The 14723-nt window shown below is 41.8% G+C and overlaps 1 protein-coding gene across 1 annotated transcript in view; it reads left to right on the plus strand.

Moving 5' to 3' along the window:
- Positions 1-687: 687 nt before the first annotated feature.
- fmn2a (formin 2a) overlaps positions 688-14723 on the plus strand; it is a 43887-nt gene continuing 29851 nt past the window's right edge. Inside the window, exons 1-5 of the mRNA XM_086179906.1 lie at positions 688-1038; positions 2445-4645; positions 8375-8547; positions 12382-12534; positions 13549-14378. Coding sequence (XP_086036032.1) covers positions 2488-4645; positions 8375-8547; positions 12382-12534; positions 13549-14378 — 3314 coding nt within the window. The 5' untranslated portion in view covers positions 688-1038; positions 2445-2487. The remainder of the gene's footprint in view (positions 1039-2444; positions 4646-8374; positions 8548-12381; positions 12535-13548; positions 14379-14723) is intronic.

The following is a 14723-nucleotide window of genomic DNA, read 5'->3' on the forward strand; positions in this document are numbered from 1 at the left end:
TTATCTTAACAGGATTCTGAATTAATAAACAGCTGTGGAAATAATTTCCTGCCACTCAAACATTATCTGGGTTATATTGCATGACATGTGGAATTTCATTTAAGTCTACGCTCAAAACAAACAAACTGTGCTTTCCTGGAGAAATTCCCAATTTTGATGCAGATTCTTTCCAGTGGCCCCGTGACAGCTAAACCATCCTCTTTCCAGAACCATAACATTATGTTTTCCACTCAGTGAGAATTATTTCTCAATAAAAAGGTTGCTGTTTTTTGGTTTGTTTGGTTTTTTTTACTTTATGTGAAAACTCTCTTTGAGTTTGCTAAATTTCATCTGCAGTCCCTTGGTAGGCATCTTGTGTTAAAAATCTTGCATAAAGAAGCTACGTATGTTGAAAAATACATCATATAAAAGTATATCAGATATCTATGTTCTAACATTACTTCCGTCTTCACTTTGTGGCTAATGGTCACATGATCAGTTGCTTTTTTTTAACTTGAATTAAGTATATGTTCATGTCTATTATGTTCATTTAATGAACTACATGTCCCTCTTTGTATATTTGGGTTAGGGTGTGTGAGTGGGAGAGGTGTTTTTTTTTCAGGGGGGCACAGCTGAATCTCGTTCCCTGATTGGAGGGATGGACTTATAAGTGGCAGCAGGCTGCAGCAACCAAAGCGAGAACACTGATGAGTGTGATATTAGGAGCGCTGGTAGATGTGACAAATATGATCCCTGTGTTACAGTCTAACACTATAACAATATCAGCTTGTGATTTGACTTGATCGAATAAACAAAGAGCGGTGGTGTCCCAGAATTGATGCAGTTCTGTGTATTCCTGTGTAAAAGCCTGATGAAGTTAGAGAGGAGAGTCTCAGACAGCACTAATGGGAGATGGCCATGGAGACCAGACATGTGATGAGGAAAATACCAACTTCATGTGACCCATGGCTAAGGAGCGGCTCATAGAGGAAGACAAACACCCATTTGTGTTGTTTTCTTCAGTCAGTTCAGAATCACTGAGGAGGATCCACCAGCCAGGCAAGTACACTGTCATTCATGATATAAGAACTTTAACTAGGAGATTTTCTACGAATTTTCTTCATCATTTCATATAAATGTACATATTTACCTTTGACTATGCGTTTGAATGTAAACGAGATTTTAAAGTGATGTTCTTTTAACAAGAGCAGCAATCATTTCTGAAGCGTTCAAGACTTGTTATTCAAGTCTGGACAAACTTAATTTTGTATCTAGAATGAATGTGCAAGCAGCCAAACACTGACACAGGATACTCATTTTGAAAGTTTGTGATTTAAAATTGTTGTAGCTTTCAACCATTGTGTTTCTATTCTTGGTTAAAGCCACATCCTATCGCCTTATTTAAGAATGAGATGCTTGTAATTAGTGTTAGTTGCTGAACTTCTCCTGCACCACACCCATAAGCTTTAATCAGACATGTCTTGATTCAGGCACACACACGGATGGACTTACAGAGGAAAACGTCAACTCTTAGCTCGACATACTGAAAAAAAGGATGTTTTGCATCACGGCTGACACGGATGTGCTTGCTCTTGAAGAATTGAGTCTAAATTCATTTAAAAAGTAGGACTCTACTCTGCAAGTGTCATGAGATAACTTGCATTTTTTCATTTTACACACACACATACACATATATGAGAGAGAGAAAGCTATACATATATATATGCATATATATCTTTGTATGTATAAATATATTGATATATAGATATTTAGATATATATCTTTGTATGTATAAATATATTGATATATAGATATATAGTTGCTTTATTTTGAAAAATATCTTATTTTGATATTGAAAACCCAATTTAAATGATTATGGTGTAACTTTGTGTGACTTTGTACAAACGAATGTTTTCTTCCATCTGTAGGCGATGGTGTGTAAGGATATATCTGTAGAAACATAATATTTAATGGAAAATTATATTCTGACTCACAATTATCCTGACAAAAATATTGCACCTTCCAGCGATGTAAAATTGCAGTAAGCCCAATTAAAATTAATTTCCATTAATTGTGCTATGCAAATAAAATGGAGCTCCGAACCACATTTCTTTGCTTTAATGGTCATTCGGCTCCATATTGACCTAGTACATATAAACTTTTGATTTAATTTAATGTTGTCTGCCATTGCTTGCTGTATTAGATGCATGCTAACATTCTAAGCAGTGATGTAATATTTCTCGTGTTTTGCTGTCTAAAAAGGTAAAAAGAGCTTTTTCATGTAAGAAACCAAACAAGAACATATTATAAGATATACAAAAACTTCCCATGGTGGCTTGCATTTCTGTCATTGTTTCTATTTTGAACACACTCGTGTCCGTCAATGCTCCTGTGTTCACTTAGGTTTAGCCTGAATATAAAAAGAAGCCGTGTGATTTGAACTTGTCCCTTTCCCTTTACTTCAGCCGGTCCAGCCTGTCTTCTTGCCCTGGATGAACAGTGGTGAAGATGCATACTATTAAGACAGTGGAGACCCAAGTGCCATTTCTGAAAGAGAGTTTCTTCACCACCACTTTCAAAGAAAGGAGGAAGAGCAGTGTGACCAACATCCTCCGTAGACAACAGCACTCGCTCCTTAATCAACATCAGAGTATTTTAGAGCATCAACCGCAGCATCTGAAGCCGCTTCTCTCGCCTCAACATGAAAATGGACAAGAGCAACACATTCCAGAGCATAAGCGCCTTGCTCGCTCGAACAGCAGCCCGTTATGCAAGACAGCTGAGCGTACAGGAGCAGATGGGGTTGGGAAGGAGGGGCAAAAAGAGAGGAAGGATCAGAGAGTGAGAGAGGATGCGCTTGGGAGGGGGGGGGAGCGAGCAGCGAGTGGTAGTGAGCCCGAGGCTGTCAGTGCCAGTCTCCTCCTCCCCTCATCATCAGCATCAACGGCACGGGGGGAGGCAACATCATCCTCACAGCTGCCTTTAACTGTGGTGGGTAAACAGCAGGGATTAGTCAGCTCTGACGGGACTCTGTCCAAAGGACCGGCAACACTAGCAGCCCAGGAGGAAGCCCAGCATGCCCAGCCTCGACCCCAGCAGCAGGGCCTGTTAGCCAGGGGTGTCCGCCTGCTTAGGAACATGGGCAACCAGGAGGCAAAGCAGAAGAAAGGAGGAGGTGGGGGAACAGGAAAGGATGTCTCTTGTGATGGCGATGCTGATGAGAGGGAAGTGGATAAAAAATCTAAAAAGTCCAGCAAGATAAGCAAAGGAGGAGGAGAACAAAATGGTAGGAAGAAATCAAAGTCTGATTTGAAGAGTTCTATGTTTTCTGGGATGAAGATTAGGAAGAGCTCCAAGGCAAAGGCACTGTCAAAGGATGAGATGTTGGAGGATGAGAGGTCGGCACACTACGGCACAGCAGGGCTCAAACCTGGTGCAGAGGCAAGTCTATCGGCCGACGAGATGGGCATGTTCTCAGATGGTGAAGGCGATCTCAGCTGCTTGACCACAGACAGAAAGAAGATGAGCTCCGGGTCGGATGCTGACCTCTACAGTTTTCACTCAGCGGCTGGTGAAAATGAAGATCTGCTCTCTGACATCCAGCAGGCCATGAGAGACCAGTGTGTGGCTGGTGACATGGTTCTAGACATTGTGGCGGACCATCTATCAGCCGGGTCGACCACTGAAGGGAGCAAAACCAGTGGGATGTCTCAAAAGGCATTTAGCTTAGATAAGAGAGTGTTGCCCCCCCAGGCTGATGATGCAGCTCGACAAGTAAATTCGGAGGATAAGAAATCAGAGAACGAAAGTCACGCTATACCCATGTCCAGAAATTCATCTGGTCCAGAATCTCTGAGTGAGAGTGGTCCCTCCTCAGCCCCAGACACAGAGAGAAGCAGTGGCAGCCTTTTTCCAAAGACCAACAGCACATACAGCTTCCCAGACACTATAGCAACTACCACTTCCTACGAGAGCGCTGAAGAGCCCCAGGATGACCTGGAAAGCCCCCTCCTGCACCCACAGCAGAGTCAAGGTAATTGGACCGCAGAGAGCAAAACCATGTGTGTGCCATGTGTCCGCTTGGACCCACCAGGAGCAGGGCCGATGGGGACTCACAAGAGTGTGAGCAGCATGGACCTCTCTATGGAGAGAGAGGATAATGTGGGACGAGACTTCCTGTCCCTGAGAAGGAGGAAAGGTAGCATGTCCAGCAACCAGTTAACACCAGACAGCCCTGGTGTCTCTCAGCCAATCCAAATGTCCTCCAGCTCCCCCTCAACTGTCAAACTCTACCCTCCTGTTCACCCATCCTATGTTAAGACCACCACCAGGCAGCTCACCTCTCCTATCAGCTCCCCCGTTACCAGCCCCAATGTGCCCAGGAAAACTGATGCCACTGCTGCTTCAGAGGAACCCAGCGGGGTTCAGGGGCTCAGAAGGCGTAAACAGAGGTCCTGCTCAATTGCTGGACCCCTCGGTGTGTCTGCTGATTGGTCCACAGAACTAGATGAGCTGAGAAGAAGACAAGGTGGAGGGGCCAAATCAGAGCAGGAAACACTAGAGAAGGGGCAAACAGGTGGGACTTACTGGACGCTGGGCTCCAGGAGAGCCAAGTATGGTCGCCGGGCCTCCAGGACCACAGCACCTTACCTGGATATCTTTTCTGGTGAGTCACATATGAGCAGGTAAAACAGAAAGATATGAAATGATGTCACCCTAAAAATAAAAATGTCCTCTTGAATTTTGAACCAACAGGTATTTTAAGCCCACAGAACTGAGAGACAAAAACACATGAATTTTGAAGTTTTATGCGTCTTATCCTACTAAAAAGGTTGTCGCTAATTTACGGCATCATGTTGACGAAGAAGAGACGAAGCGTGAAGCTAGCTGTGGTGACGTTCAAGTCACGCATCTATGATGCAGTCAGTTTATAGCACAACGTTAGCATTTACTCCTTTCATTTGCATCTAAGTGCTGTTCATTGATCAGATTATTTAAATTACCTTGCTAAACACAACATGTAAGTCTCATAAACACTTGTTTGCCACAAAGCTTATTTTCTGTAATAATCCAAAATCCCGCTGACTTTCGGTCGAGGGAACCTGTGGCGACGCTGACTTCCAGGTTGGCCTAGAAAAAGAATTTAATCCCTGTAATCCCGGCATCAGTCTATATACAGGTAGCAGAGAGCCAAAATGATTGGAGGGGAACTAGGAAGTCTGTCTCAGAGGAAGAAATGAATGAGAAGAGACTAAAGGATTAGAACGATGTGATATTTTTGAGCGAAGACATCTGGCCACTTTACGTCACGTCCTACTAACCCCATAGCAAAGGTTCATATTGTAGGTCCACTCTAAATCAGCATGAATTAAATACATAGAGAATGAGACTCAGGAATATTAGTCAACCACAGAACTAGTGCACCTGTTAATTTGATTTTTTCGAAAAAATTTGATCATGTGATCACATACGCCAGCAAAACAGGGGATATTGGGCTAAATGGCCATGAATAACAGGGCCAAAGCTTGTAGTGAGGAATATTAAAGCACTGCAGAGGTTTATGGCAGCTATTAGTAAGATATAACCGCTTCACTGTGCTTTGATGAGACAAATAACACATAATTGTTTTTTTCTTTGAATGTATTGAATTATAAAACAATAACAAGGCCAAATCAAACTTTTTTTTTTTTCTTCAAGCTCAACCTTTTTATGACCTCTCCGCTCTCACAAAAACAACCTTTTCCTGGCAAGCAAACAATGAATCCTACTGTTGAAATATTTCAGCCAGGTCATCAGTCATTCTTTTTTTTTTTTTTTTTTTACATTTTGGCCAGGATTTCCCAAAGAGGCGTGACATGACTCTGGTTTGTTTGGCTTAGAGATCCGTCACCATTTGAAGCTCATTGCGCAATAATATTATAAAATGATTAACGAAATTGCACGGTGATTTAAATTTTAATGACTTACAAATGATCATATGAAACAAATGATCACGGTGGGGGTACTTTGTTTAAACTAATAGTTCAATAGCTCATGAAAATTAAACAGTGGCGGTTCTCTATTGAGAGTGTGTCATCAGAACAAATGCCTCCCTCTAATAAAACAATGCCACTCTGTTGTCCTTTCTGTTGTGGTGCCTTTCAAGAGCTCAGCTGCTCTCCACTGTCTGTGCCCGTGGCTCATAAATCAGGGACGAATGACAACAGTGCCACCCACCCATAGCAATGCTGTCCTCTGATTCAACTGGATTAAGAGACTAAAACACGCACACGCATTCAAGCACGCACGCACACGCACATGCACACAGCGTGCGCCGGTGATGCTGAACCAAAGTGACGGTTTATGTGCATGACAAAAATTCGTCATGATATCAGATCAGTTCGCATTTCATCAGGTGAATTTACAGTGCAGATAAAAAATAAAGGTACGCTGTATCTGGAACAAGTGTTTGACAGTGGCAGCTCTCTGTTAATTCAGTCCTCGTTCAGTGTGAAATCCCCTTGTTTTCATCATATTAGTCATCCTCGTGTTTTTGATTTAGTCATGGTTCAGCTGAGTGGAAATCTGAGCATTTTAGTACTTGTCTTACTCAAAGCAAACTATTTAAATGTAGTATTAATGTCACGTTTGGAGAGTTTTGATGTCATGGCGAGCCTTAATGTGTCTCTTCAGGGTTTATGGGCCGCTACTTTTCTTTTTTTGCCACATTTTAGTATGATGACTTCTGTTGGTTTCAGACAAACATTTTCCATCTCGTTTTCACTGATTAAGTTAACCCCCCCCCCCCCCCAAAATTGACCAACATTTGTCTTATCAAGTGTTTACTGATTGAAGGACATACAGAACACCGATGATACATCTAAATTATATTAATACGCAACGCTGTGTACCAACTGGCAAAAAATCCACCATTCAGGGTGATTATAATGTTCCATCTTTTTGTGCGGATTTATTCTGTCATTTATATGACATGGGATTGACAAAATACTAGGAATGTCATAGATCTGTATACATTTTATGTATGCAGTAGTGCGATGTCACCATAAAAACGTCTTTTGAAACGCTTACAGATGTAATAAATCAAGTGGAAAGGTCAAAACTATTCTATAAAATTCACAACTCAACAGTGCTGGGATTTTCACACTTAAATAAAGCAGAATCTCTAACAGACTCAGTAGAGACTGGCCGTTCTGACCATCGTGAAGGGAGCGGTTTTATCAGGTGTATCTAATATATTGAGTATATTCTGTATTGAGTGAGAGAACATAAAGAAGAGAGAGAGTTCAATTCTGGCTGATTTCACTCCAGAACTGAATAAAGTTGGTCTGTTTCTTGAATTGTCTTCATTTATAGGAAATCATTTTGAAAATACACTTAAAACAGTTCCAGCGTTGGCTTTGATTTTGCCTTTCAGACTCATCTCCAAAATTTCATGTGGTTTAAAAAAAAAACAAATCCTCTGAAATGTTTGCTCAGGCTAAACATCCTCTCGTCACATTTACACAGTATTTGTGTACACTGCTAAAACTTTAGTGACTTGCCAAGAATATATTTCTGCACAGAAAAATCCCATTACAACAAAATATAAGAATCACATAAAAAAAAGTCAGATCTCAGTTACTGTAGATAAAAGGGGCCACTTTTTTTAGACACTGTAAACTTATTTCAAGACATCAGGTACATTTTTTGTACTGCCATGACAGATTTTACTTTTCGCACGCAATATTTTCATGTTAAAACTTCACGAAATAAGAATATAACTTCTAAAAGAAATCAAGCCCCAAGTAATTCTTTGTTATATTGAGTGTAATAATGTCTTTATGGTTTTGCGGGGTTATGAATAAAACCCTGGATTACTCCCTATCAGGAGGCTACAAACCTGCAAAAGGAATAAGAGATACTGACAAATAGTCCTTCACAGCTGGAGCTCACGTTCGGTTTCACATGATAAAAGCCTTTGCTCGCTCGAGAAACACTAGCTGTCTTTTCATATTTATTATGTTCAGACATAAAACCGCACCATGATGTCAGGCTTTATTTGTTTCTGCCCGGCATCCAAGGCTTTTCTATCATAGCCTGTTGATGTATTGGTGTACTTAGAACCAGAATCGTTTGTTAAATCTGGATTTTGAAATGTCTTGCTACTGTTTAGCATCTCATTGTTTTTGTGTTATCTTGAGAAGCAAGTGCTGCATAATTAACACCATCTCTCAAGTTAGTCACGTCGTGTGAGTTTGCACATGTAGGTGTTTAATTATCACATTTAAAACTTTTTCTGCCCGTTGGTGTGATTAACATGAGGTGTCGTCTAGATCCGCTGAGACATCTCAAATTAAAGCAACCCTCACAGCGGAGTCCAATAATGCGTCTTTTTGTTTCTCTCTACTCCTGTCAGGTCGTACTCTGCTGGACAGGCTGTGTATGAATCATGAAGACGGATCTACAGAGGAGGAGGCGAAGGAACTGTGTCACCGAATGTTGATGCAGGGTCTGCTGCACCCCTTCAGCGACAGCACAGGAGAACACCACGGTGGCAGCACTGCTTCAGGGACCAAACCAGTTTTTAATGTAAGACATTTCTGTTCGCTGCGTGTAGCCCGTCTCGTCTGACAGAAAATAGTGCCATCAACTGGGCTTGTTGAAGTTGAAGTTATTGGTGTGTGCGGCTGCAGTGTTTATTCCAGTGTGAAAAAAAACAAAACAAAAAAAAAACTTGGAGGTAAATAATGTATGCACTGAATAACAAAACACCACAAATACAAGTTTTATGACACCAAGTTACAGTGCATATCTTTAGCGACTGTCCTAAGGGCTACAAAAGAATGACAGTGAGTAATTTCTCACAGCACATTTCACTTGTGAATTCAGCAAAACATGTTTTTCTGTGTGTTTCTATATTTACTGTCGCTGGGATTTATCCCAGAGACATCTCATTATGCAAAGAGCGATGATGCATAAAGATTCAGTGAAACTAGATTTCATGAATCTTTAATTTTCCATTCCAGTAACAATTTGCTCAGAACTAATCTCTAATATGCATGCGTTGTTACATTTTTCCCTGCTCTGTTCACCTCCGCCACTGCGAGGGGCATTTTTGTCATGTGACCTTGTAGCTGACTCCATTCAGCTGAATTGGTAGGATAGAAGAATATATGACCATAAAACAGAGTACTGTGCGTAACAAATGATAATGTTCTCAGGTAGAGTTAAAATGAATGTGGATTCTTGTTCGGTGTCGGCACATTTATGTCTCAGAAGTGAAACCAATGAAATTCTAATTTTATTTAATCATGAGATGTCAGGATGATATATCTCTTTTATGACAAGTGGTATTTTTAGCCCCGCCACAGACTGTAGGAGCTGCACTGGCGGCATGTTCCCCATGGAGGAATTATAATCCCATGACTTTTCATCAAATGGCCTCATTAGTTAAAATTGTTCTCCAGTACTCTTGTTTATGGCCAAATACCAGCAAAGTATTCCCTTCAACCACCTGTACTTTCAGCTTAGCGCAAATCACCTAACTTTAGCCTGCTAGCACGCTAACTCAGATGGCAAGTGAGAATGAAAAATGTCCTAGTGAGACTTGTGAGTCCCAGTTAACTTTTGCTTTATTGCATTTAACCAAAGAAATTGAAACATTAGAAGTATTTACACAGGTTGACGTTGCTAATCTTGACCACTGATCCCAAAATCAGCATTTTATCTTTTGGGGACAAAGCCTTGTTTCCAAACTGCACATGCTGTTCCCAGTCAGCTGGTCTTCAATCTGGTTTGTTTCCATGAAAGTGGCTAAATTACACACACGCACACACTCAGAAGCAAGATGACACGCAAGAACATGCACACTCTAAATTTGTTCTGCCCGCACGAATCTAAATCTCTGAAATACAATGATGATGGCAGAGGCTGCAGGGTGCACTCTGGCTTTCTTTTTCTGTTCGACACTGTCAAAGGTCCACCGTTGAGTGTGTGAGTACGTTAAAAACACACGTGCACTTCTATACAAAAGGACATTTTCAGACTCTCGTACGTGTTCAGCCTTTTCCTCGCATGGCTGAATTAATGGTTGTCCCTCTGACACTCAGTCATACTCACAAATACGCGCATGCATGCACGCACACACACACACACACACACACACACACACACACACACATATCTGTGCTTGCGTAGACCATCTGCTGACCATGTTATGTAACAACAACATGTGCCTTGGGCTCAGGCTGCTCTTCCCCAGCAAAAAGCTCACCATGTCAGGATCAGACATCGTTCTTTTTTCTTTTTTTTGTCCTCACTCTCTGCCTGCTTTAGTGTAGGGCTTGGCTTGGAGTCTTACATTATTCAGTTTGACCAAGAATAACCTTTGCTGCTGTCACACAAAGTGCAAGTCTCATTTTCATTTCTTTGTGTCTTCCTACTTTTGAAATACTTTTTGATCGTTGGAATCTGTCTTTTGCGTCACTGCAACCTTTTTGTTTAAATACCTTTTAATATCCCAACTTTTCCTTTTACGGTAAAATTCCATCTCAAAATTAATCATTTACTGCATCACCTCAGCCAACACCTCCCACCCCCATCCCCAGCCTCTGCCCCCTCCCTATCTGTCATCTCCCATTTGTCTTCCACTTTGTTACCTTATTATGGCATTGTATCCAATTTCATTACAGTATTTTGCTGGAGAGAACAAATGTACAAGTGGTTGGTTTCTTGTTTTGCATGCTGTCTGAAATTAGATAGGGTTGTTTTGGCTGGATGAGTATCCAAGGACATTGTATAAATTAGTGTCACTTCTTTTAAACTTAAAAACCTATTTATTTGTGCATAAATACTTGAGGTTTACATCAATTCGACCTGCTTTTTATCATGTCTGTGTGTGTATTTTAAGTTGTATCTTATGCCCAAACTTGGGGGAAAAAGTATTAACCAACTCCTGGAAATGTTTGCTATCCTCAACATTAATTTTAATGATTGGCTGTAAATGCAAATCAGATTCAGTTGTTACACATGCATCATGGTAACTGGATCATGCTGGAAAGACTATAGTATAACTAGGCCATTTGCTGTCAGCAATAGCACTAACATCATTAGCCTTAGCGATATTAGAAAGTGCGGCATTAACATAGGGTTAGGTGGTCAAGTTTAAATGAGATTACATTCATTTATAGTGTCCTTGAATAATTATCCATGCGGTGATAGAACACCAAAGCATTAACAGTGCCACCAGTGGGGAGCTTGCAGGTTTCCGTCAGGATAACAGCATTTACTGTAGCTAATGGGTTTGGTTTTGAGGATAGGCGTCAGGAAACATCTTTGTAGAATGATCATCTCAGATTGAGAGATAGAACACCCGAATCTCAAAGAGTGTAAATCATGCTCACCAATGACTCTCAAACACTTTCCATTTCCACAAATATGAAACTGATTTAATTATCTTGATGATTTCATTTACTCTCGGGCATGTTAGCATGTAGCTCTTCATGCTAATTTCGGAGAATATAGTTTTTGACATTTGATATAAGATGTTTAAGGGACAAACCCGCATTAGTATTATCTGGTATGGTACACAGTTAAGTACAGCTGAATCCTTTGATTCTACAAGTACTGGTTTTCAAATTTAAATTAGCTGCTTTCTGTTGAGAATGTAGAAAATGGCCTTTCATTAAAAATACTATTGACCTTGACCCGGGAGCGTATTGCAACCACACCAACAAGCAAATTTATTTTAGCATTCTTATTAAAGATGGAGACCCACGGTGACCCCACAGGAGAGAGTCTGCTCACAAAATAATGACTGGGCAGAGACTACCTGCAGAGACGCTCTGCGATCGAGGCATCTAAAGGCAGTAATGCATGCAAATGTCCGTGTGTTTATGGAAGAGACCAGTTTGAGGAGGACCGCAGGAACCATTTTTTTCTGTGTGTGCTGTTAAACTTTGTATCTCTGCATCTATGGCCCTTGTTAAATGAGGTGCGACCTGAGTGACTCCAGATTATTTGGAAATGTCAAGTGAGGACAGCATGTTTCTTGAATGCATATAATTTGTCGCAGATTCAATCAGAAAATACCGGCATGACAGCAACATCATTCAATCAGCCCACAAAATGTTAATTGGTGTGTCTTCTGTAACTTGTGTACATAATGATGTCTTGTGACAATAAGCAGGAAGTAGATAATTAGCCTTCAAATTCACGTCTTTACTGCACTGACTAGATAAAGGCTGAAAACATATGCTTCTACACCAGCTGCATATTATCCTAAAAAGGATACCTCATTCTTGCGGATAGAGCTGCTACCATCCTCAGATCCTTTCTCATACGTGTGTTCAGGCATGTACAAATACACCTGTCTCTGATATTAATTATTATTATGTACTTTCCGGTTGTTTAAACTGCGTGCAGGAGGAGCAGCTATACACTTGGGCATCTGTGGGCTTGCCAGTCTCTCCTCACCTGTGGGAATTCTACGGGGGGCGACCGACAGGCAGAGGACAAAACTTGAGATCCCCTTTGCATCAGTCATCAGGCGAGACAGCAGGAATACTACACTCTCCGGTTGGTTACATTTACTCTTCATGTACAAATATTTTACAGTATTTTTGTTTTGTCTACACTATGTGTCTAGTACTTTCTTGCTAGCAGTGTGGCAGATAAACATTTTGTATTAAAACTTCTGTACTCTGGTTCTTTTACTGTACTTGGAACTGTTTTGGTTTATTCTTGATATTCTTTTTTAATATGGCGGCTCTATTTCCTCAAACTTGAATAAAACAAAAAAAATGGAACTTGATATTAAAATTACTTTTTTATTGAAAAAATACAGAACACGGTGGTTGCTAAAGGATTGTATCGCATATATAGTATAAGATGCTGCTCTAAGTGCTAATTATGAATAGCATCTGATATGAAATTACATGACCTGTCAACACATTGGAAAAACTCATCTCGATCATTGGATGTAGATGCGCTCCACCACCCAAATGCCTGTAAATTGTTCTTTGGCCACCAGAGGTCAGGCTTGTCTTGGAATTCTTGTTACATGCTCCCAGAGAACCTCCCTCTTTCTTTCAAGAGCTAATAAATTAGGAAGGCTATACTGCATGAACATTCTCTTTAAAATTCAACAATGTGACCACATCTTGGGAATGTGTACTAGCAGGCACAGACCCTCCCCATTTGAGGCCCAAGGAGACTCACTGTCTCTGGGGTCAAATCTCTCGCTATCCCCTCATCCCCGCTCTAACCAGTCTGGAGCCAGAGGTCTGATGGAGTCTAGACATAATGGACTTTCTTGACCCGTCTATAGCCTTGTCGCTAAGCTCCCTCAGTTGTGGGTGTTTTACTGTTCATAAAGCACAAGTTATTGAGGGATAATATGCTCGAGATTTAACAGCCACATTTCATGTCTGCTTCTCAGCATTTCGAGGAGCGGAGGGGTTTGACTACCTGCTCTTAAACAAGACTTTAAATTATGACTCAGAGGATAAATTGCTGTTTTATTCATGACTTTGATTATGTATGTAACTTCAGTGCTTTTTCTTTTTCTTTTTTTGCTGTATGTGCTGACAGACAGAATCCAGCAGGTTGAAGTCAGGGCAGTCATCGTCAGAGGATGAAAGCTGTCTCATCCCGCAGCTGGAGAGGACCATCGATGACCTGCGGATTAAGATCGCTGTGTTGCAGAGCCAACAGGCCTCCTCGGCAAAGGGCGGTGGAGATATTATGGGAGCTCTGGGTGCAGCCAACCACAAGGCCTCACAGATAAAGGGAGGAAGATTGGGAACAATGAGTCAGGAGGTGTCTGTCCAGACCTCGCCACTGGAGGAGGGCTTGAAGTTAAATGTGCCTTTCAGTGGAGGCTCAACCAGTGTGTCATCATCAGTTTCTGCCCCTCCCGAATCTAAAGAGTGTCCTGTCTGCATGTGCCAGCAGAGGCAGCAGAGCAGTACGCTTCCACCTCCTCCACCTCCCATTTCTGGAGGTGCACCCCCCCCTCCACCTCCACCACCTCCTTTACCTGGGGGTGTTACTCCACCTCCTCCGCCACCACCCCCTCCTCTACCTGGGTTTGGACCTTGTCCACCACCGCCACCTCCTCCCCCTCCTCCACCACCAGGTTTCGGACCACCACCTCCTCCTCCTCCTCCTCCTCCCCCACCTGGTTTTGGACCTCCTCCTCCACCTCCTCCCCCACCGGGGATGGGCCCCCCTCCGCCACCACCGCCACCTGGAATGGGCCCTCCTCCTCCACCCCCACCTCCAGGCTTTGGGCCTCCACCACCACCAGGGCTCATGCCCTCCATGATGGCCCAGGAAGCTCCCCCTGCCAAGGCTGTGATTGAGCCCCCCAAGCCAATGAAGCCTCTCTATTGGACACGCATACAGCTGCATGCTAAAAAGTAAGGATATGCTTTATAAAGTGAAGATAGATATGGATCATTTGCACAAAGGTATTCTCTCAACAGTAGAGAATTGAGAGGAAACGTGTCCACTTAAGATAAAGATCAGCTGCATATTGTGACGGCAATAGAGATGCTAACCTTGTGGAAAATGAAAGTGATGCAGCCCAGACACTGCGGTCAGCAGTGAATTGACTTGAACCAGGTTTTCTTTCCTTAATAAGGCTTGGAAAATTGTAGTTGAATAAACATCTAGAAATAGACTACTTGATTTACTGAATTCCAAATTTAATTAGTTGGCTGACAGAGTTGTTGAGTGTATAACTTGCATGTGTACTAAAAAAG

This window comes from Aulostomus chinensis, chromosome 16 (genome assembly GCF_037954235.1).
Source record: "Aulostomus chinensis isolate RoL2024-O1b breed Wild chromosome 16, RoL_Achi_v1.0, whole genome shotgun sequence".
In the NCBI taxonomy this organism is placed as follows: Eukaryota; Metazoa; Chordata; class Actinopteri; order Syngnathiformes; family Aulostomidae; genus Aulostomus; species Aulostomus chinensis.